The sequence below is a fragment of the Eurytemora carolleeae genome, unplaced genomic scaffold (genome assembly GCF_000591075.1).
Source record: "Eurytemora carolleeae unplaced genomic scaffold, Eaff_2.0 scaffold219, whole genome shotgun sequence".
Classification (NCBI taxonomy): domain Eukaryota; kingdom Metazoa; phylum Arthropoda; class Copepoda; order Calanoida; family Temoridae; genus Eurytemora; species Eurytemora carolleeae.
The window spans coordinates 138,857-161,437 of record NW_019396115.1 but is presented as its reverse complement, the minus strand read 5'-3'; the positions used below and the strand labels follow the sequence as shown (position 1 = coordinate 161,437).

At 32.0% G+C, this 22,581-nt stretch overlaps 1 protein-coding gene across 1 annotated transcript in view; it reads left to right on the top strand.

The window, feature by feature from the left end:
- LOC111695378 (neuropeptide F receptor) overlaps positions 1–18,630 on the top strand; it is a 31,320-nt gene extending 12,690 nt beyond the window's left edge. Inside the window, exons 6-18 of the mRNA XM_023464697.1 lie at positions 3,249–3,297; positions 8,612–8,680; positions 9,012–9,078; positions 9,386–9,438; positions 10,865–10,948; positions 11,971–12,006; positions 12,371–12,453; positions 13,516–13,599; positions 13,701–13,761; positions 14,894–15,010; positions 15,606–15,708; positions 16,331–16,401; positions 17,481–18,630. Coding sequence (XP_023320465.1) covers positions 3,249–3,297; positions 8,612–8,680; positions 9,012–9,078; positions 9,386–9,438; positions 10,865–10,948; positions 11,971–12,006; positions 12,371–12,453; positions 13,516–13,599; positions 13,701–13,761; positions 14,894–15,010; positions 15,606–15,708; positions 16,331–16,401; positions 17,481–17,525 — 922 coding nt within the window. The 3' untranslated portion in view covers positions 17,526–18,630. The remainder of the gene's footprint in view (positions 1–3,248; positions 3,298–8,611; positions 8,681–9,011; positions 9,079–9,385; positions 9,439–10,864; positions 10,949–11,970; positions 12,007–12,370; positions 12,454–13,515; positions 13,600–13,700; positions 13,762–14,893; positions 15,011–15,605; positions 15,709–16,330; positions 16,402–17,480) is intronic.
- The last annotated feature ends 3,951 nt before the right edge of the window (positions 18,631–22,581 follow it).

Sequence of the window (22,581 nt, the reverse complement as noted above, 5' to 3'; positions counted from 1 at the left end):
CTGCCAGTGTCCAATGAGGGGTTCATTGCCTCCTGCCAGTGTCCAATGAGGGGTTCATTGCCTCTGCCAGTGTCCAATGAGGGGTTTATTGCCTGCTGCCAGTGTCCAATGAGGGGTTCATTGCCTCCTGCCAGTGTCCAATGAGGGGTTCATTGCCTCTGCCAGTGTCCAATGAGGGGTTTATTGCCTGCTGCCAGTGTCCAATGAGGGGTTCATTGCCTCCTGCCAGTGTCCAATGAGGGGTTCATTGCCTCTGCCAGTGTCCAATACTCTAGGAAAGAAGAATAAGTTTCCGATGCGCAATGATAATTCTCAATTAGAAAGGGAAAATATGTAAAAAGTTAAATAAGTTTTATTCACAATTTTGGTTTAAAAATATTCAAGTCTTAAATATTATTCACCAGAAAATCTTTTTCATCTTTTAAAATTCTAGCAAAGAATGTGTGCAGAGTGAGTGCAAATTTATTTTCTTTTTTGCAAAAATTTATGGAAAATAGACAGCCATAAAGAATTTGGAGGAAGAATTTTAAATTGTTCAAGATATTGTTAATTTTTAACAATCAACAGGCACTAAACAGAAATAAATTAAAGTCGATCTTCAGGATTTCCTACGAAACAAGACAGAATTGAGAGATTACTTGAGGGTCGTCTATGGTCTTTAATCTAATTTGAACTATTCATTCGGATACCTTTTTTAGAAATAACATTCTTCAATTAATAATCATAAAATGACCCTAGTCCTGGTATTTCCAAAATGTGGTCTGATATGAAGAGATTCGTGCAGATGCCGTGCCTGCCGTTTCGTTAACGAATTAAAAATTAACCATTTCATTGTTAAAAATAACTTTAAAAAACTTCCGTTTGTAAACACAACGTTGCACAGCAATACCTAAGAATACATGATGAACAGAGGTTTTGTGACTAACCTAATTCCTGAACAACGGTTGCTTCTGCATCGTTCAATGTTATCTTACACATGCATTAGGCTAAAAATCGAGAACTTGCACTTTTATCTTGAAAACAATTTATCTGACAGTGTGAGATCCTTCTTGTCTTCCCTGTACTAAAGAAACTGTTGAACCAAGATTAATGTATTTTCTCAACACTTTCTTTTTCACACATTTTGTAATATATATTAGAGCCCTGTATTACATACAATACAAAAGAGTAAAGTGCGTAATTTGGTTATATTAAAAAATTGCTGAATTTGGTTTAACCTATCTTTATCATTGCAAGTAGAGATGTCAGCCTAACCCAAATTACTACTTGCTAAAATATTATTATCAGGTTTGTATATCTTTATTCGTGAAATTTTTTTCTTCAATCAGTTTAACATTTACAGGACATTAAAAACAAATACTCAAAATAATGCAGTTTTGAAATTTCAAACTAAGAAATGCAATTCAAGAGCTAAGCTTTGTAAGGTTTATTGATTGTTTTTTTTAAATATTTTTTTCCTCCAGTAGTTGCTTCATATAGATCTTTAGTAGCTCATAAAGTGTCTTTGTTGTAAGTATTGCATATTAAAAGTTATGCATTATACTACAAAACCATTAAATATTTCGTAAGTTGCGATATTTGTTTATACATGAAATTGCGAAATTTTGTCATAGTTTTACAGTAATATGAAACAGCACAAAGGTTTAATTAAAACATCTTATATGGTTTTAAAACCAAAAATGTTGGGTTTAGTTTGCCCAAATATTCTGGTGTGAGCAAGCTATGGGAAGCGACTGAATAGATTCTCAGGGATGACAATATATGTGCAACGTCCTTTACAAGAACTGGATTGTTTCCTTGGAATGAACAAGCTCCCAACAAACTCAAGCTAATGCCAGGAACTCTTTTCAAGAAGACTGATCACCCTGAGCAGCTTAATGATCATGCCCTCGCTGAGCAGCTTGATGATCATCTTCTCGCTGAACAGCTTGATGATCATCCCCTCGCTGAGCAGCTTGATGCTCATCTTCTCGATAAGCAGCTTTATTATCGTTCCCTCGCTGAACAGCTAGATGATCCTCCCCTCGCTGAGCAGCTTGATGATCCTCCCTTTGCTCAACAGTTTGATGATCCTCCCTTTGCGCAACAGTTTGATGATCCTCAATAATAAGAGGAAGACAAAGTTACGTCAGAGAAAAGGTTTTAAACTTTTATTGGTGCCAGGGGTGAATTATGTTAAAATAAAATAATTTAAATTTTTTCCAAAGATCATTCTTGTCGGATTTGGGTGTTTATTTTTGTTCGTGTAAATGAAAAATAATTTAAACGTTATTTTGTTAGGAATAAACTCATGAAAATAGTGTTTTTTTTAATAAATATTTTTACGGTACCAGCTGAAACAAGTGTAAATTGATATAGTTTAACACTTTAACTAAAAACCGCAATTTAAAACCAACCAAAGTGAAATATATGAACAATGATATGCTTTAAAGCAACCTGTGTATCTGAAGCAATTTCTTCGGATTCTTACTCAAACATCTTCAAACTTTAGCATGTATGTTTTTTAAACAATTTTTGTTTAAATATATTAAGTTATGGTTTTTTTTTCTTGAAAATCTGAAAAGTTAAGCTTAACTATATCCAAACAACGAACTTTACTCTACATTACATATATGTAGAACCATAGATTAATAAAGATAAAGATAGAACACTAGATGTCGTCTGTTCAAGGCTTAGGAGTTTTCGTTCACAAAAACTCTGAGGCAGAAGCCCAAAGGAGTTACGCGCATGCCGCGTTGATTGACAAGACAGAGAGAGATTATGCGCGTAACTCCTTTGGGCATCTGATTCAGAGTTATTTTGATTGTAAAACCCCTAAATCTTGAAAACACGTCATTTAATGTTCTATATGCATTGTTATTAATCTATGTGTAGAACAAGGTATGAATTTAGTGACGGTTTATGGGCTATGGAACTGCAGAAACTAACCCTAAAATTGAGTGGGCTGGATAGAAAATGTCCCCCCCCATACAATAATTTATTAAAATACTGATAAACCCAGAACTAAGGAGACATCGAATGTATTTATAAAATGTCGTCTTGACAATTTTTCAACGGGTTTTATACTATTATACCTAAATAATAGTAATTCCAAAAATAAATAAATTGCCACAACATATGTGGGAACAGTTTAAAAGATCTTTGTTCAATCAAAAAATCTAAATATCTGTAACATTTTACATTTCATTACCTGTAGCATTTAACGGTTAATTAATCATATTTTCGTAAACCTTTTATTTTTTGTTTAGGTACTGGGTCATTTGTAATCCGCACTCCAGATCCCTAACTTTTAATCAGGTAAACGTTTTGTCCTAACTACAGGGTTACACACAAAGGATGAGACTGTAAAAACAACCTTCGTCAGGCAATCGAGGGAGGGAAGGCCAAGCAGCCATGAACCCCGTGGAAAAGTCTCCGAAACCCTGCAGAAACAGTCTCCGAACCCCGTGGAAAATCTCCGAACCCTGTAAGGAGCAAAAAATGTGTTATTCTGGGGGAAATCGCATGATTTTTGAATTTTTTCAACATATGGCACAGGATCAAACAAAATTATTACTAATAAATGCAATTTTGATCTTATTTACGGCCCTAGTATATGTTTATTTTGTATTCCTTTTTTAAGCTTAAACTTTAAAATGGACCTACGCAACAACGCACAATGTTTTTAGTATTTCAATGATATTTTTCATGAAAATGCAATAACATGTTTTAACGTAGTCCACCACTTTTTTAATTCCCGTCATCAAAGGGCAGTTTTACTCCATAATATCATTTTTTACTGTCTCCCCTTTAAAAGTGACCTACGCTGTAATTATTATATCTACACACGCAAGAAATATAAATATTGAATTAGAATGACATTTTGCATTTGCAAGTTTTACCACCTTTAAATTTTTTTGTATCATCGTAAAGTTATTTTTAATTAAAAGTATATAATCTTTTTCTGCATTTCTAACGATTATCTAGTTTGTCGTCTTCATTCTATTTTGAAATAAAGGGGGGGGAGGGGCAAGAAACGTATTACTCTCCAGAAATTTAAACAGTGTATAAACACAACTTAGCATTGTCCTAGGAGGCTGATTTTTTGCATGCGAGCTTAAAATTATGTTGTAAGAGAGTTCATAGTTCTGGTCTCAAATAAACAAGTTAAAAGCATAAAATATATTTTATTTAATCTTGAACCTGACACAATATATAATCCTTAAAAACTAAGTACTAGGGTTAACAAATATGAATACGAGCCTTCAGAGTAAAAGTATCAATCTAAAAGAACTAAGTAAAACTTGGAAATAGAAAAGGGGAGCAAAAGCAAAAGTAATAAAGAAAACTTCAAAAACCTGAATAGTCGGAATCGCATGCAGTTTCACTCTGGAAAAATTTCAGTTCTGAACGCAGGCTTGGGGAGAAATCAAGCCCCTTTTTATACTCCCAAGGGAGCAGTAACTGCGCGCGATAATTAGACTATATGGATTTTGATTGGTTATTGATATTTATAATGATACATAATTGGGCAGAAAGGGTTCCTATTGGTGGGGATAGAGGAGAAGAGGGTCTTTTAATTATCGCAATTATTATAATTGCGTGGCATGAGCTCTGATTGGCTGAGGGGTTCAAAAAGAAGGGGAGAAATTTCACCATGGAGTAATTATATGTCGTTCAGTGGGGGAAAAGCGGAAGTTTTATAATTAGAAAAGAAGGGGACGTATCTCACCCCTCAGTAATTATGAACAATTAAATTCTAGAAAAAAAACAACATAATACGAGACTTAATATTAAATACAAGATAGAAATGTGATCACATTCACAATGTATATTACATGTATTTTTTGGTTTTGAACGGATCTGAGCAAAAGTGCGCTCGCGCCCTTTTTGTGAAAAAATACGACTTTTTTGACAGTAAATCAATTTTAACTTAATTAATTGCACTTGAACATTTATCCTGATACTCTTGAAAAAATATGCGCTCAAAAAATTCACCTCCAAAGCCTTAAATGTCAGAATAAAGCATAAGATACATCAAACTATAGCAAAATTGGGACAAGGAACTCATTTCCGTGGTCAAAATAGACATTGGAGCATTCTGACTGGCGCGCCAGTAGCCGACAGTTACATTATGGTCATCTTAGCACAGATTTTACATGTTGTATGTCGATTTACAGGTAATTGGCACGAGGAATTCATTCCTGGGGTCAAAATGAATATTAGAACATTCTGACTGGCGCGCTAGTAGCCGGCTGTTTCATTATTTTGCTATAGTTTGATGTATCTCATGCTACTTTTATTCTGAATTAACCCAAACTTAGCAAATAAGTATTCATAGATTTTTTCTTCTATTTCGCGCGAGCGCGGACATTTAAGGCTCTGGAGGTAAATTTTTTGAGCGCATATTTTTTTCTAGAGTATCAGGATAAATGTTCAAGTGCAATTAATGAAGTTAAAATTGATTTACTATAAAAAGGTCGTATTTTTGACAAAAAGCGCGCGCACGCGCACTTTTGCTCAGATCCGTTCAAAACCAAAAATACATGTAATATACATAATTTTAAGCTCGCATGCAATAAATCTGCCTCCTAGGACAATGCTAAGTTATGTTTGTACACTGTTTAGTGTTTAAATTTCCCGGAGAGTACGTTTCGTGCCCCCCCTTTTGTTAAGGTTCATTTAAATAACAAATTTTATTTTATAAAAGCAGGTATCAAATTATTTGAAGATGGACTAAGAATGTAAATACAGGGTTACCCACTAAAGATGAAACTTAGGAGACGTCAAGAATTTATTAGAATTTTTTTCAAAAATTTATGGTATCTTTCTTTGCCAAATAATTGGAATAACTTTAAAACACAATTAAAGCAAAAGCCAAAGTTAAAACTTAGATCGTCAGTTTTGAAAAGCCCATGGTCTTAACTAAAGTCTCTTCCCTTAGACGTTTTAGAAGTCTTGTGTTTTTTAATAATCCTAAAAACTTGCGAAAATGCTCATTTCAATTTGCTCCAAATATTTTGCTGACAATCCTATGGATTGTATTTACCAACTTGGAATATTTAATTACTGAATAAAGTTAACTAAATGAAGATTATTCCACAATGAAGACATACACGCCGAATCAGGCCTTCTAACATCAACGAGTAGTCATTTAGTAATAAACAAGTTAATTAGTAAAACCATTAGTTGGAAAAGAATGCTTACTTTAAAAAGCAATTAAAATCACAACTTTATTAGTGGGAAGCAGCGGAAATATCCATTTCCCAACTTAAATGACATGAGAGGGGCTTACAAGGAGTTGTTCACAGGGGGGGGGGGCAGGACTTTAATTTATTTTTCTTGCAATGGCTTCTTATGGAAGAAAGAGCCATCAAATCATAAATAAACAAAAAAAAATTTCAGATCCAGGAGGGGGATAGAGCCCCCGTGGCCCCCCCCATGTATACTACTATTATACTTAATTTTCTATTTTAAGCAATGACCTTTTAATTCAAAACAGGAAATAAAAGGTAACAAACATAATTCTATGAATAGTGTCATACTTGAGATCCACCTTTTTTACGGGAAAACAAAATTTGGAGAAAAAGACAATTAAAACAATAATGAAAATTATTTCTTTAACTTGATTATTATATTTATTGCTAATTTACAAGTAATATTTATATTTGATAACGTTTTTTTTTCAAAAAACCTCCTCCACGGGGTTCGGAGACTCTCCACGGGGTTCGGAGACCATTCCACAGGGTTCGGAGATTTTCCACGGGGTTCATGGCTTCTTGGCCTTCCCTCCCTAGGCAATCTCAGTGTTAAAGTTAAGTCGATTTTTAAGCAAGTATTTGTTTATAGGATCATTAAAGCTGTTATTTTCTTAAAATGCACTTTTAAACCTTCCTAGTCCTCGTACTTTTATTTCAAAAGTAAAGTTCGAAATTTTTTAGAAAAGTTTTTCTTAAAGTTTAAATAATTTAAGAAAGGTTTTAGAGAATTAAGTTCAGTATGCACAATGCATATATTGCATGTATTTGTTCGCCAGATGAAGCAAAAAGTTTATCTAAGTTTTCTAAACTATTCTTTTGGCCGGAAAAAAAACAAAATTCAAAAATGGATTATGATTTCCCCTGGCCCTCTCTCCTACCCTTGTAGTGTTTTCAAAGCTCTAAAATTATAAATTAAATAATATTTTTCTCGTGGATTTAAATTTTCCAAATCTACGTAAATCCAAATGCTTATGTTAATATTTAACCAAATGCAGTTTGAATTTAAAATTCGTGACAAATCATGAATAAGTATTATTAAAGGAACTATCATTGTAAATTCAAGTGAAACCCTTTTATTTAAAGAGTTGCAAATTGCATTCCTTTGCTCTGTCCCTTAAATGCGCAAGTTGACCGCAAGTCACTATATTATACAACCACAGCTCTTGTTGAAAATTTGAAAATGTTCAGACAGAAAAACTAGAATGTCTTCATAATTTTTGCTCAGACAAAGTGATATGAGTACTGCCCACATTAAATACAAAAACACTAGAAATAATTTCGAAAGCAACAACAAATTTGAGCAAAGTTTGATGAATGTGAAATTCGCTAACACGTTTTAAAAGTATGTTTTTCTTTCTTGAAATCAGGGTTGAGAATTAATATTTATGAATGCTTTCTCGTTTCTCTTACCTTCTGTTTTAAACATATTTATACATAGGAGAATTCAATAAACTTTAAAGCGATGAAAAAAACCTAGTCTCACCCGATCCCTACATTATTTCTTTACTGGTATGTTCTAATGCTTTAATGGTCTGAAAACATCTTTAATGATGAAAACTACACATTTTTGCCGGTTTGTTATTTGACCATTAAAGGGAGTGTCTGGCTAAACATGGTAGTTGAGCTGAGAGTGCAGTGTTGTAGAGATTTTTAAAGAAATTATTTGAGACCCATAAGGATGTTTGTAGATAACTGCTAAATAAAAGCGCAAAATCAATCTTAAAAATCCTCCTGGCGCTCGTTGTAAAGATTTTAAAGATCGCATTAAATAAATTTATAAATACATATGATTGCATGTATTAATTAAGAATTGCATTCTACATTCTACAAATACACTTTTAACCAATTTGGATTTTTATGGAATAAATGTATTCTGCGGAAAACTGAAGTGTTAGAATTTTGCGAAGTTTCTGAACTAATTTTTGAAGTAAAAGTTAAAAATATTTTTGTTTTTTCCACTTTATATTTCAATAACAAGGGATTGGAAAAAATAAGAATTTGTTGCAAAACTGCAAGTGAAATAGACTTAACAAATAAATATGGATTTCTATGGATTGCTGAGGATTATAATCCAGTTTTCCGGGGATTATAGTCCTATTTTCATCTAGGGATTGATCATGATATTTATCTAGGGACTGATCCTGATATTTATCTAGGGATTGATTCTGATATTTATCTAGGGATTGATCCTAATATTTGTCTAGAGATTGATCATGATATTTATCTAGGGATTGATCCTGATATTTTTGTCTAGCGATTGATCATGATATTTATTTAGGGATTGATTATGATATTTATCAAGAGATTGATCCTGATATTATCTAGCGATTGATCCTGATATTTATCTAGGGATTAATCCTGATATTATCTAGGGATTGATCCTTTTGCCCGTGTTGTGGGCAACATCCTTCCTCATGGTCCTCCCTGCTACACTCTACAGGGTAAGAAACTAATCTTTTTTTAACCAAAACACATACTTCTTTATAACGTAAATTTTGTTTGATTGATGCATTGATGCATTATGAAAGATTTTCTTGTTACATTGCAAAGAAGAAGTTATAAGGGATATAGACTAATATGATGTCTTTTTTTACAAATGGAAAAACACACGAAACACTTTGTTTATAAACTCTGGGCTTAAAAAGGAAAATTGAGAATCAGCACTTATAATAATCAGATATCTTCTGTTTACCATACAAAAAAAGGATTTGGAATGGGAAAAACGATTTTCATTTTTTTAATTCCTTTCATTCACATGAAATTTTTTCCCAGGAAGTGTCTGCTTTAACCCCAATGGACATGAGATCTTCTCTTTGGTTCAGCATCAAATCACTTCTAGGTATTTTTTTAGATATTCGGCATAAAAGTTTAAGAATAAGGATGAACGACTTCTTTATAAAAAAATTGTTCTCAGAAATCTTGAAAACATTTTTTTTCAACTATGCCATTATTTTACAGAATTTTAGTAGTAATATTATTATAAATTATAAAGTTTACCATTCAAAGACTTTTTTCAAGGTATAAGACTAGAAAGTTGTAATTATATATTACCAATTTCAGGACGTCCATAAAGTTTTATTCTTTGCGAGTAACCCAAAACCATAAGAAACATAAAATTTAGTTTTCAAACAGCTTATTTTGTTTAGATTTGAATGCTAAAATTGGTACGAATAGTAACAGGACAGCAGCCATTTATGAGGTAAATTCTTTCTTTATTTATACAACTGGAAAAATGTCAGTGGGATGCAATGAAACAGAAATGATCAGATTTCTTAAAAGAAGCGTTATAATCCCTTGTTATGTTCAGGAACTAAATTTTTTTAGATTTTTTTAAATTCAATTTTGTCATGAATAGATGGAAAAAGACTTAATAGAGTAGGTTGAAATTGCCACACGTCTGCGGCCTTCTAGTTGTTTCTCTTTGTAATACCTGCTTTGTAGTAATTTTTTTCCTTCTTGGATATTCTCACTTGCTGCTGTTTATACCAACTTTGGCGACTTTGACAATAGGGCTGGGCACGTTCCAACTGTTTTTTTCCATTTCGTTAACGGGTAGTTTCAACCGTTACAAAAGATAATTTTAGGTAGCCGTTAGTTTTAAAGGTAAGAACGAAATCTTTGTTTCGTTAACGTCATTTACCGGTTTTTTAAACGGTTGACGCAAAATTTTCAACAATCATTAACGGCTCCAGTTGTTAATAGTCTTATAATTATTAACAGCGCAAAGCGCCGAAAAAAATTCTGTAACGGCTAAAGAAACCATTAAAGGTGCAGCCGTTAACGTAGTATATTTCAGTATTAACAGCATAAAACGCCCAAAATAAATTCAAGAACAGTTATGAAGTCGTTATTGCACTATAGTTTCAGTAGAAATAAATATTTCCATTTACTGATAGCGCCGATTGAAGGATTTATATCTCTAATTGGATAATGAGATAGATAGAAAGATAGATGTTACCGCCATACTATTTCTATTGGTACAGAATAGACATCAAACACATGACTGAACCCTGATTGGATCAGGCGCTAATGGACCCGACAGACAGAAGTGATTGGTGAAGCCGTTAACAGTCTTTTTAGTAATAATGGCGTTAACGGTTTGTCAAACGGCATTAGCAGTTGATCTATATTTTTCCTTTTCTGCGGACTGAGTATGCATCTAGATATCTAAATCATTTATACTTATCCTATTCTGAGGAGAACCCAGATTCTTTCACGGCTGGGCAAACTCCAAATTTTGTTTATAAAAATTCAAAGGTTAATGCGATCTATTCTCAGCATTTAAGGTTGTGAACACAGAAGACAAAAATTTAAAAACATCAAAACATGTAAAAAAATTTTTTTTACATGTTTCATGCAATTTTAATAAATCTTAGCAAAGGGACCTGTGTATAAGCTATGAAGAAATGATGAACAGATTGCTGAACAGTAGCTTTATAATCATCTCTTGTGTTTAGGAGCAACGGGACCTGTGTATAAGCTATGAAGAAATGATAAACAGATTGCTGAATAGTAGCTTTATAATCCTCTCTTGTGTTCAGGAGCAACGGGACCTATATATAAACTATGAAGAAAGGATGAACAGATCGCTTAACAGTAGCTTTATAATCCTCTCTTGTGTTCAGGATCGACGGGACCTGTGTATAAACTATGAAGAAATGATGAACACAAGTTATACTCAAGCTTCCAGCCCGTGTTTCCCGGGACAGGTATTACTCTACCAAAGAGTTCCAGTAAACATATGGATTAAGAAAAAGTCATCTATTACCTACGCGGCATGCGTTAACATGAACAATATTAATCATTACGTACTATATATCTTGAAATCAGAAAGATCTAATTCTATAATATTAAATACAGTGATATCTACAATGTAATAGCTACACTTTTAAGTGTATTGGATGTTGTTACAAAACAATAATAGTTATACTAAACACTTTATAAATCACAAATTTCGTGAAATTAATCTGATTCTTATGTTCATTTGACTTTCTAAAATTATAACTTATTTTTAAAAGTTGGTTTCCTATTTATGAGTTTTCTGGTTATCACTGTAAGTAACTAAGATCAAATATAAAGTGTTTAATTACAATTTCACTGTTTGTTGAAAATACACTGAAACCAAAATAAAAACATTATTTTCTGTTGCCAAAAAGAATTTATACATACATCTAATCATTTGCCATTTTAAGCGCTTCAATACAAAAAGTTTATTATAAAACTATTTCTCTCTCTCCTATCAAGTTTAATTGTTCCTTTTTAAAGATTTTAAAAATCTGAGAATTCTATATTAAATAATTTCATGAAGTTAGAGAACCAGAAAATTCTGGAATAGGAAGACGACATTAAAGCTAGTAATTTATGGAATTGATGTCGTTACAAAGCAACAAGTTTTACTTTCAAATCCCGTACTAAGTTAAATTGATCTGAGCTGAAAACTTTTGAATGGGATATCCTTAATCCCGATCAGTTAAATTATCTGGAGATTAATAACAAGAGGAGAACAAGCATTATTGAATCTCAAGATTAAAAAAAAGAGTGGATCAAGAATGATCCCGATATCCAGAAATCAAAAGTTCCCAGCTCTGATTACACTTCACAATTGCTGTGTCTCATGCTCATTGGAGTTTTTAAAACTTACAAATTGAGTCTAAAAGTCGTCTTTCTTCTCCAGAGCTTTATGGTTCTCATTGTAGTTCATAAGTTATATAAAATAAACAATTAATTTTAGATAATAAGAAACTCTACCCAAGACGACTGTTGTCAGGTTTGTTTGTTTTTATAATTTATCTACTTCTGGCACAAGATATATTGTCCAATTTAAAAGTAAAGGATAAACCCACTTTGTACTTTATTTGATGATATTATTTTCTTGTCCACTCAAAACACAATACCATCCAATACTGCAGCCAATGCACATCATTACTCGACTCAGTGGGGTCCAATAAACATCAATCTAGTTAAGGAAATAAATTAATCAGGATAAAAAATACATTTAAAAACTGTAATCTAAATTTTTTCCCTAAACTTGACAATCACATAAATTTGTAGGATTGTCGCCCTAAAAAAATGTATTTTTTACACATATCCAAACATAATTAATTAATTCAATTCGTCTCATAACATTTCAGATGAAAGTCGAACTGAGCAGATCAATCGGCTGTTCAGATACCATGCTGTATACTTGTTCAGAGTCTGTACATCCAGGATACAGGTAGCTGTACACTTGTTTAGAGTCTGTACATCCAGGATACAGGTACCTGTACACTTGTTTAGAGTCTGTACATCCAGGATACAGGTACCTGTACACTTGTTTAGAGTCTGTACATCCAGGATACAGGTACCTGTACACTTGTTTAGAGTCTGTACATCCAGGATACAGGTACCTGTACACTTGTTCAGAGTCTGTACATCCAGGATACAGGTACATGTACACTTGTTCAGAGTCTGTACATCCAGGATACAGGTACATGTACACTTGTTCAGAGTCTGTACATCCAGGATACAGGTACCTGTACACTTGTTCAGAGTCTGTACATCCAGGATACAGGTACCTGTACACTTGTTCAGAGTCTGTACATCCAGGATACAGGTAGCTGTACATTTGCTCAGAGTCGATGTCCATCTTGGATACAGTTAGCGGTAGATTGTCGTCATATAGGCTGTATATTGTACGTTCTGAATAACAAATCTCTACAATTGCTAGGGGTCTGTACATTCTGTACACCTTTTCAGAGGCTAAAACATTCAACAACAAAAATTATTTTAGTTTTGAGATAAATATCTTAAATTTAGTTTCAAGGTTACCCACAAATATTAAATTTTCAAGACGACTTTGCGGAGTTTATCTACCATATTTTATAACACTAGAAATTCAAGGCCCTTCGCGCCCTTCTTTCAAGCCCTAGAGGGCGCTTCGCGCCCATCTTCTAAATTAGTTGTGAACATGTTCTCTTTGTGTACATCGTAAAACAAAACAAAAATAATTCGCGGATTTTCACAAAAATTTCGCGGATTTTCAAAATTTTTAAAAATTTAATGACGATCGATTTTTGATGGGGACAAATATTTGAAATTTTGATTTTTCATAAACCTTCCCTGGGGTCCCTAGATTTCCCACAAAAAATTTGGGCCCGATCGGTTCAGCCGTCTTGACGTTATTGGATACAAACAAACAAACAGACAGACAGACAAGCCAAATTTATATATAGATTTAAGTTTCAACCTTTGAAGACCCCGTTGTTTGAGACACTTCAATTAATTCGATTTTTTTAAGACTTTTGTATTCAACCTTGAGTCTTCTGTTCCAGTATTTACTACCTGGGATAGCGTTATCTATAGCTAACGCAAACATTTACAGGTAGATTTTCATTAAAGAAACAAAACAACGCATAAAAGAGAAAAAAAACGGCGGCTGAAATATTATTCTTCAAGAAAATCGTTGTAATGTCTTTTTTTAAGAACTCTGCAAGATAAAGAGGCAGGAATTGTGAGAAGGCAAGACGCGGAAAAAAGGAAAGAGGTGAGATCAGTGGTGGGCATCTTATTGGATCCATTTTTTATCATATCATGTTGTTTTGGACTCTCCACGTGAACATTTAAGAAAATTTCACGTAAGATTGAAATATTATATTTGATAATTATAACCCCTTTTTAATATGTATTGAGAAGAACAAAAGTTTTGAATGTTTTATGAAGTAAGATGAACCTGTCAGAATTAAAATAAAATTGAAACTGTCAAAAAGTAAAAAAAAATATTTCTGCTTTTGTGCGGTTAAAATGCTTCATGAATTTAGATTTCATTTTTATCCAGTCTACGAAGTATGATAAAACCGTAAAAAAAGAGATTTCCTAACACGGAAAAAATTCATCTCGTAAGAACAATTTTTGCGGGTCTGAATTTTCTTCAAAATCTACAATTAAATACAAAAAACCAGCAAAATCTTAAATTGCGACTGAGCCGAAACATGGAACCTGCAATGGTCATAATTGGAACTGTATTTTACTCTAGCCTCACAACGAAGAACCAAGGACCTGGTAGTTATAATTGGAACCTTATTTCTTTGATATTCTTTAGGGCTGCATAGAACAAAGAACCTGATGGTTATGATTGAAACCATATTTTATTCTTTGATTACTGCGGTTGCGTAGAATTAAGAACCTGATGATTATGATTTGAATAATATTTTTCTCTAGGATATACTGAGGCTACGTAGAACCAAGAACCTGATGGTTATGACTGATGGAATAATATTTTTCTCTAGGATATACTGAAGCTAAGTAGAACTAAGAACCTGATGGTTATGATTGGAATAATATTTTTTTCTAGGATATACTGAGGCTACGTAGAACCAAGAACCTGATGATTATGATTGGAATAATATTTTTCTCTAGGATATACTGAGGCTGCGTAGAACCAAGAACCTGATGGTTATGATTAGAATAATATTTTTCTCTAGGATATACTGAGGCTACGTAGAACCAAGAACCTGATGATTATGATTGGAATAATATTTTTCTCTAGGATATACTGAGGCTGCGTAGAACCAAGAACCTGATGGTTATGATTAGAATAATATTTTTCTCTAGGATATACTGAGGCTACGTAGAACCAAGAACCTGATGGTTATGATTGGAATAATATTTTTCTCTAGGATATACTGAGGCTACGTAGAACAAAGAACCTGATGGTTATGATTGGAACCATATTTTTCATCTGCTGGCTTCCATTGAATATATTTAACCTGGTGTCCGATATATTCTCATACCTGGTAAGCTGCAAAAACTAAACGTTTTAGAAGAAAAAACAAACAAAAATTCTTTGAAAGGATTCAACCGTTTTTTATTGTAAATCTTCTAAAAGGAGATATAAATGATTTTATTAAAAATCATGAAATTTTCGTTTTAATAAAAATAATGAAAACTAATTAAATTTTTTTTATATCTTTGGTAATTTTAAACGCACAAAAAAGGCAGATCACATTTTAGAAATTGCTGGGAAAGGGCTATTTCGTGATTTTTTGGTCATCACTCATATTTGTAAAATTAGATTGACGCACAAATGCCGTAAACTTTTGTAATATCTGGGACAATTGTGTAAAATCGTCTTATCAATTGTTGTAAGTTCATTCCGGCTCTTTCTGACTATGACTGTAACTTAAAGGCAATGCATTGTAGACGTAAATTCAAATGACCCTCTATTTATAGGGTAGCACGTCCGATTTACAAAGTTACCCTTTAAACATTTGTCTGATTATGTATTATGGATATCTAGGGCTTTGAAACTTTGAATGTACAAAAGCGATTACTGTCCACTGTAATCTTGAATTTGCCGGAACTCAATTTTTGTTTATATCTTATATTTAGGAACGCCTTGGATATACTAGTATACTTTTGACACAACTCCTCGGAGCTGAACCTTACATGATAATATTTGCTGGAACTCATCTTTGCGCCATGTTATGTACAGGTGTGTATACATTGTTCACTAGGGTTTCAAGCGATAGAATACGAAAATATTCGTTCGTATTCACAAAATTTTCCGCGAAATTTCGATTTTTTTTTGTGAAAATTATTTTGTAAAAAATGCGAAATCTAGAAGTGTTGTAGCTACAACAATTAATTGTGCAAAAAAGTTTTATTATATCATAATTAATAATTTCTCTTCCTTCACTTTAATAAATGTTTGATGAAAAATTTGCAAAAAAATTCCGTATATTTTTTGCGAAATTTTCGCTAAATATTTGCATTAGTTTTTTTTGCGAAACCGATTAAAGCAAAATTTCGCTATAAAACAGAAAATGTTTGGCAAAATATATTTTTCGCGAAACGATTTTCCTTTTAGCAGGAAACACAATTGTAATCGGTTTTTGGTGGATCAGCAACGCGGTTCAAATTTCTAAAATTCGGCCTCTAAATATTAAAAGAGAATTTAAAAGAATCTGGGTTTGTACAATGAAAAAAATGTTTTTCTTCTTTTTCCTTGTCTAATTTTTGATTATTTTCTTTCTTCTCGGACTTTTTGCAACTCATCATTTAAAAGAAATAATTTGATTTTTATTTTTTATTTCATTGTTAATTATTTAATTTAGTTATAAATCCTTTGCTGTATGGATACTTCAACGAAAACTTCAACAAAGAGTTTAAGATAATCTTGCAACAGGTAGATTAATAAAAACATATTACACAGTTTTTACCGCTCTCTCTGCATATCAAATATAGTAATGTTTGGAATTCAAGGTCTTGTAACAAAAGATAAGTAAGAGTTTCTATGGTGACACTACGACAAAATGGCAGGTTTTTGTGTTTTTTTTTTTTGGAGTAAATTGCTCTCAATATATACTTTCTAATCATTTGTATGCAAATGCATTTTGCAGGTATCTTCAAAGAATATGACTTTACCGAATTTCTTCCGCATTTGCTTTTAAAATCTTGGTTCCCAGCAGTTCTATTTTTTCAAAAATGATTTAGTATTTAATTTAAGATTATATCAAAGAGATTTACGTTGTCTATGCTATGTCAAATCCTCTGTGGGTAAACTTTATACTACGAGACTAACAATGGTTAGCCCTCTCTTACCTTTTTCATCTATGGAAAGTGTGTGTGTGTGGGGGGGGGGGGGGAATAGAGCGTCCCCTTGGCGTTTTTAAAAAACGAACAAAGCCAGATAAGGATGAATTTTGAAAAAAAATGTTAATGAAAAATATTTGTCAAAGATTTTAAAGTCATATCTCAATTATCATACTTAAAGGGACTGTAAGCGTAATTTCAAGTGACCCTCCATGCAAAGATGGCAATGCCCAATTTACACTGGTACCCTTTTAAACTATAACTGTTCATCGAGAACAGAGACCTCCGTGTATCTGTCGAAAAGCGCTTGAATTCATTTTAAACACCTGATCCCTAGAAATTACCGAAAATTTTACGTTAAAATTAAGCGGGTTTTGAAAATTGGAAAGAAAATATTTATCATTTGCCAAAATTGAATATTATTTTAAACAGCTTGCAAACAAAGTGTAAAAATCGTTTAACTTTAATTTAATGATGAAAAATCCGATAACATTGATTGCTTAAAGGTTTTGAGGGTATTGTTGTGAATTGAACATACCACGTTACAAAAAAGGGGGTAACTTAAAAATACGCCTACAATCCCTTTATTAGTACATTCACCCTTTTCAGTAAAAGTTATGACGAAGTGTAAATCAACCTTTTTATTGTTAAATTTTCGATACTATTTTCTAGATTCTTCACCTGGGAGGTTGTGGCCTGAATGGTAATGAGAGATAAATGAAAACAATCCGAGAAAGTAAAGAGAAATCAGCCTGAACAGAAACAATGGAGAGAGGAAGGATGGAGTAGTAGAGATGGGCTACCAACCCACTTTTACAAACATTTAAATTTAAAATTAAAGTAATTGGTAAAATCGTTTTATTAGATCAAGTTTGTCAGTTTTGTGTTGATGTAAAAAAGTGCACAATGTAAAAACACGTTTAAACAATTCACTTGCATTTATATATTTATCTTATATATGTATATATATATATATAAATTTAACCTACACAAACAAAAAAAGTCGTGAAAATAAGTTTTCCGAAAATGTTGGCAAAAATGGTTACACATTTTGGCAAATCGATACTGTAATACGTCATTTTTGTGTTTTGTATATATATTTTATAAACAAAAAATCATTTGAAAATTTGCGGAAACGAAGGTTCGGCTTCCGAGAAAGTGATGGAAATTTTACTAAAAAAGATTTATTTGATAAAATAATCGAAATTTTACAACACTGAATATTCGAAAATGTTAAAACTTTAATTAATCACAAATTCATAGATTGTAAATATTCTTCTATTCTAAATTCTAAATGTTATTTGCTCACAAAATTCCCTTAAACAATCTTTAATAGCTACATGTGTAGGCACAATTAGAGATCGACTTTAAGTAAAAATAAATTGCATTCATCTAACTTTAAATTATGATCATATCTGGATGGCTCCTATTTAAATCTCGAGTTTAAGTGATTTAATATATAATACTTTATACCATAATATCAATATCTCTGTAAATCTTTTAATGCAAATCCTGCATTTAATATCAATCTTTAAAAAAAAATCTTTTGCAAATCATTGTGTTTTAATGAATGAAATAGATTAATATCTGTTAAATTAATAAATGTTAATAACTCCTAACCCTTGGAGGAGATATCTTTTTTCCAACAGCTCAGTCTCTCAGTGTTTAATGATTATACCTGTTTAAAATTATTCTTAAAGGGACTCTAAGCGTAATTTGTAGTGATCCTCCCCTCCATCGAAAGATGAAAATGCCCGATTTACATTGGTACCCTTAAAACCTCAATCTGATTAAAAATGTGGAAGATATCGTCGCTTTTCTGATTCGAAAATTGATTATTTTGTGAGTTTCTCCATTGCTTCTTATGACAAGCAATGCGTCAGTCACTTTCGCAGAGAAACTAAAAAAACCTGCAGTTTAAAGAAACAAAAACATTGATGTCTAATTTTTACTTGAACAAACGCTTTCAATTGCAGTTACCTTTATAAATCGGACATTGCCATCTTTGCATGAAGGCTTCTTACTTGAAACTACGCATACACTATACAGTCCTTTAAAATTTTGTTTTTGTTTTACCTGAATCATATGATATGTAATAATCAAACTATGTATTTTTGTAAAAAATATATATATAGATACGTTTATTGTAAGTTTTGTTATTTAAAATAAATATTGTACAGAATGCTTTTTACATTATTCTTTGAATATATTGTTATATTGTTTTTATGGCGCGAATGTTTGGTAATTGGAACACTACAACGTCTATCTGACCCCTCATGTTCATGACTCACGAAGCAGAGGGATGGATATTTTTTCAACACATACAGGGTGACCAACCAACAAAGGATGAGATTTCAGAAACGGGCTTATGGAATTTATTAGTCTTTTCGCAATTTTTTTTTATTCAGAATTCTTGTTGAGAAAATATTTACAAAAAAAATAGATTTATTCTAATTTTAAGACTGTTTTACTTTCTCCACTATTTACAACAGTTTGTTGTTGTTGTTGTATCAGAAAAGCAATTTCTCCCTACATAACAGTTTGTTGTTGTTGTTGTATCAGAAAAGCAATTTCTCCCTGTTTACAACAGTTTGTTGTTGTTGTTGTATTTTCTCCCTGTTTACAACAGTTTGTTGTTGTTGTTGTATAAGAAAAGCAATTTCTCCCTGTTTACAACAGTTTGTTGTTGTTGTTGTATCAGAAAAGCAATTTCTCCCTGTTTACAACAGTTTGTTGTTGTTGTTGTATCAGAAAAGCAATTTTAAAGATAGATCCTTATAAAGAGATATTTATACATCCTTTTTCTGTTGAACTATACAAAGAATCATCACCAAATTATTTATTTTTGTGATATGAGTGTGGTTTTTATGTCCAAATGAGTAGAAAAAAAACTAACGGAAATATAAAACACAAAGTTTTTGTTATTCATATAAAAAGATCAAGACGAAATCTTTTTCTGAATCACATTGAGACGAAACTCCCCCTCCCACCTCTTTAAATACCCCATATTGTGCCCCCCCCCCCCCTAGTTCTATTGTTTAGTAATAAAGTTAAGATATACTTCCATTGAGTTGCAATATCTATTGTGATGACACTTCTCGTACACTATTCTAACAATAAACTTTTAATAGTTCTTGTAAAAAGACAGAGCATAAATGTTTTCATAGAAACTTCTTACCATTCGTCAAGTATTTCAGATTGACGTCAGATAAATGTTAAACTTAGTGGCAGCTTTAAAGGGACCGTTCACGTATTTGGGTAATTTCGGTGTTAACTAAATAGCTTATGAGCTATTGACAAGTATTTGTCTTACTTTTCTAAGACAACTGTGGCCGAAGTAAAAGCCGAATTTTTCTATCAGAATTCGAGCGCAAAGAGACGTTGTCTTTACACTATTTGATGTTTTTTGTCATTGTCATGGATTGAAAATAATTCGTATAAAAAAATAAAACTGTAGTATCTAATTTTTAATAAATGTCATAATTTTCATTTTTTAAACTTTCTATTTCTCTGTAAAATGCTGAATAAAACGCGGCATAAAAAAATGGAGGGTTACGCACATATACGGGAACGATATACATTTTACACGTTTTGTTACGAAAAAAACTTAAATTTATTGTTAACTCAAATATGAAAAGTTTTCATATTTTTGTATATAATATATTTTTTCTCTCGAATTCTGAACGAAAATTGGCTCTTTCTCTGGCCACAGCTGTCTCTGAAAAGTAGGACTATAATACCAATTAACAGCTAATTATAGGCTGTTTAGTTTACCATGAAATTACCCTAATAAGTGAACGGTCCCTGTAAGACTATAAAAAACCACTATTTTTAGGATATCCATAAAAGGAAAATTAAGAAAAACAGTTCTGGAAATGTACCAGACCAGTGTTATCTAATTTTTTTTCAACAGATACCTTGATTTAACTAGTTTTGAAAGACATTTTCCTAATTATTTTTCAAAATTTTACAATTCAAAAAAACGAGCCTTTCTATGCGTTAAATATAAGATTTTTTAACGTCACATAACCTTAAAACTTAAAAATGAATAAAGAATGTACACGTTGAAATGAACACTCTATTTTTCTAATCTATATCTTTGCACCATATCATGGTAGACTTTTGATATTTAAAACTATGAATTCTGATAAATCCTTCTAAATTTCCGAGTTTAAAGATCTAAAGGAATTAAAGCAATGTAATGTGAATAAGAATATATTTTCTTTGTTGAATAAAATCAAAGAAAACTAATACCGAATATATAAGTCTACGGAGGCAAAAGTCAATAATAGGCGTTCTATTGTTACAAGGTTATAAATAATAGTACACTGTAAGAAACTTTTTACTTTGAAACCAACCACCACATTATACATAAACTATAGCTTGGGAACCCAGCTCGGAGACTAAATTGATCTCTATAAAAGTCAACCTACTCAACATGAAACGCTTAAACCAAGCTAAGAACATTCTACTAACTGAATTTTATCTATAAAACACAACCTACTCAACATAAAACGCTTAAACCAAGCTAATAACATTCCTAGAACTGAATTTTAGCTGTACAAGCCGATCAATTCAACTTAAACTCTCAGAATTAGAACATTCCCGTGGTTCTTCCGAGTTCCCCAATCGAAATATGAGTCAAATCGGTCCAGGGGTTCATGAGTTATGATCGGACATACGAGGTATGATCAATTAGTTTTGCTTAAACGTTTTGGGGGTACTTCTAGAAGTCTCAGCTCGGAATTATTTTTTAAGGTCAATATTTCTATACGGGATACAATTTTGGCCAAGTTGGCGTCATGTAGATTGTTGTTGTGATGTAAGAAGTGTTCTCCACTTAGCTGTGCTACGAATCGACCCGGCCATAATGTCGACTTTGTGTAACTGAATAACGAGCATTATACCATAAGCTGTAAAATGGATTCGGGTGTTAAAATCCGTTTAAAATAAAATCCTAACCCAGAAAAATGGTCCTTCAGAATTGAATATTGAGAAAAGGTCCAAAAAGGACCCAAAACCTCATTTGATCAAAAACTATTTTTACAAACTTTTTCAACAATGTCAAATTAGGTTATGTCATATAAAAAAAGACGATTTTACGTAAATATCACCAAACAAAAGATACAGGCAATCTAAGAAAATTTCTCTCAAACTTTTTGGTGTTGGAAATTGGAAAAAGGTCCACTCCAAAATAGGTTCAAAAACTCTTCGGATCAAAAATTTAGTTTTACAAACTTTACAAATTCATTCTTGTGAAAGATAATTTCATTTAAATATCGCCAAAAAAAAGTTACAGCTAAGAAATCTAAGACCTGTTTTAAGGTTTTCAACTATTTTTTTCATACAATTACAAAAGTAAATAAGAGCTAAAGCCTTAACTTTAAACCAATATCAACGATTTTGGTTATGCTTTATATCTACTAAAAATTCTGATATAATCAAAGAGAATAGAATATATATTAGAGTGGAATTTACAAGAAAAAAGTGTAAAACGGCCATTTTGTTGTACTGTTTCCATACTGCAATTGTACTTCACATTTTTGTGCTTTATAACCTTTAGGGCCCTGGAACATCATTTTATAGAAAATCTAAAATTAATATTAACAGAAAACCAAATTATGAAATAGGCTGGTTTCATAATTGACCAATGATCATTTTACATAGACTCTATGCCTTTCACTTTACAAACGATGATTTTCCGGTATAACTATAAATCAAATGATGTTTTTTATTCACCTAATTCATTTTATAAAGTTTATGTAACAGCTTT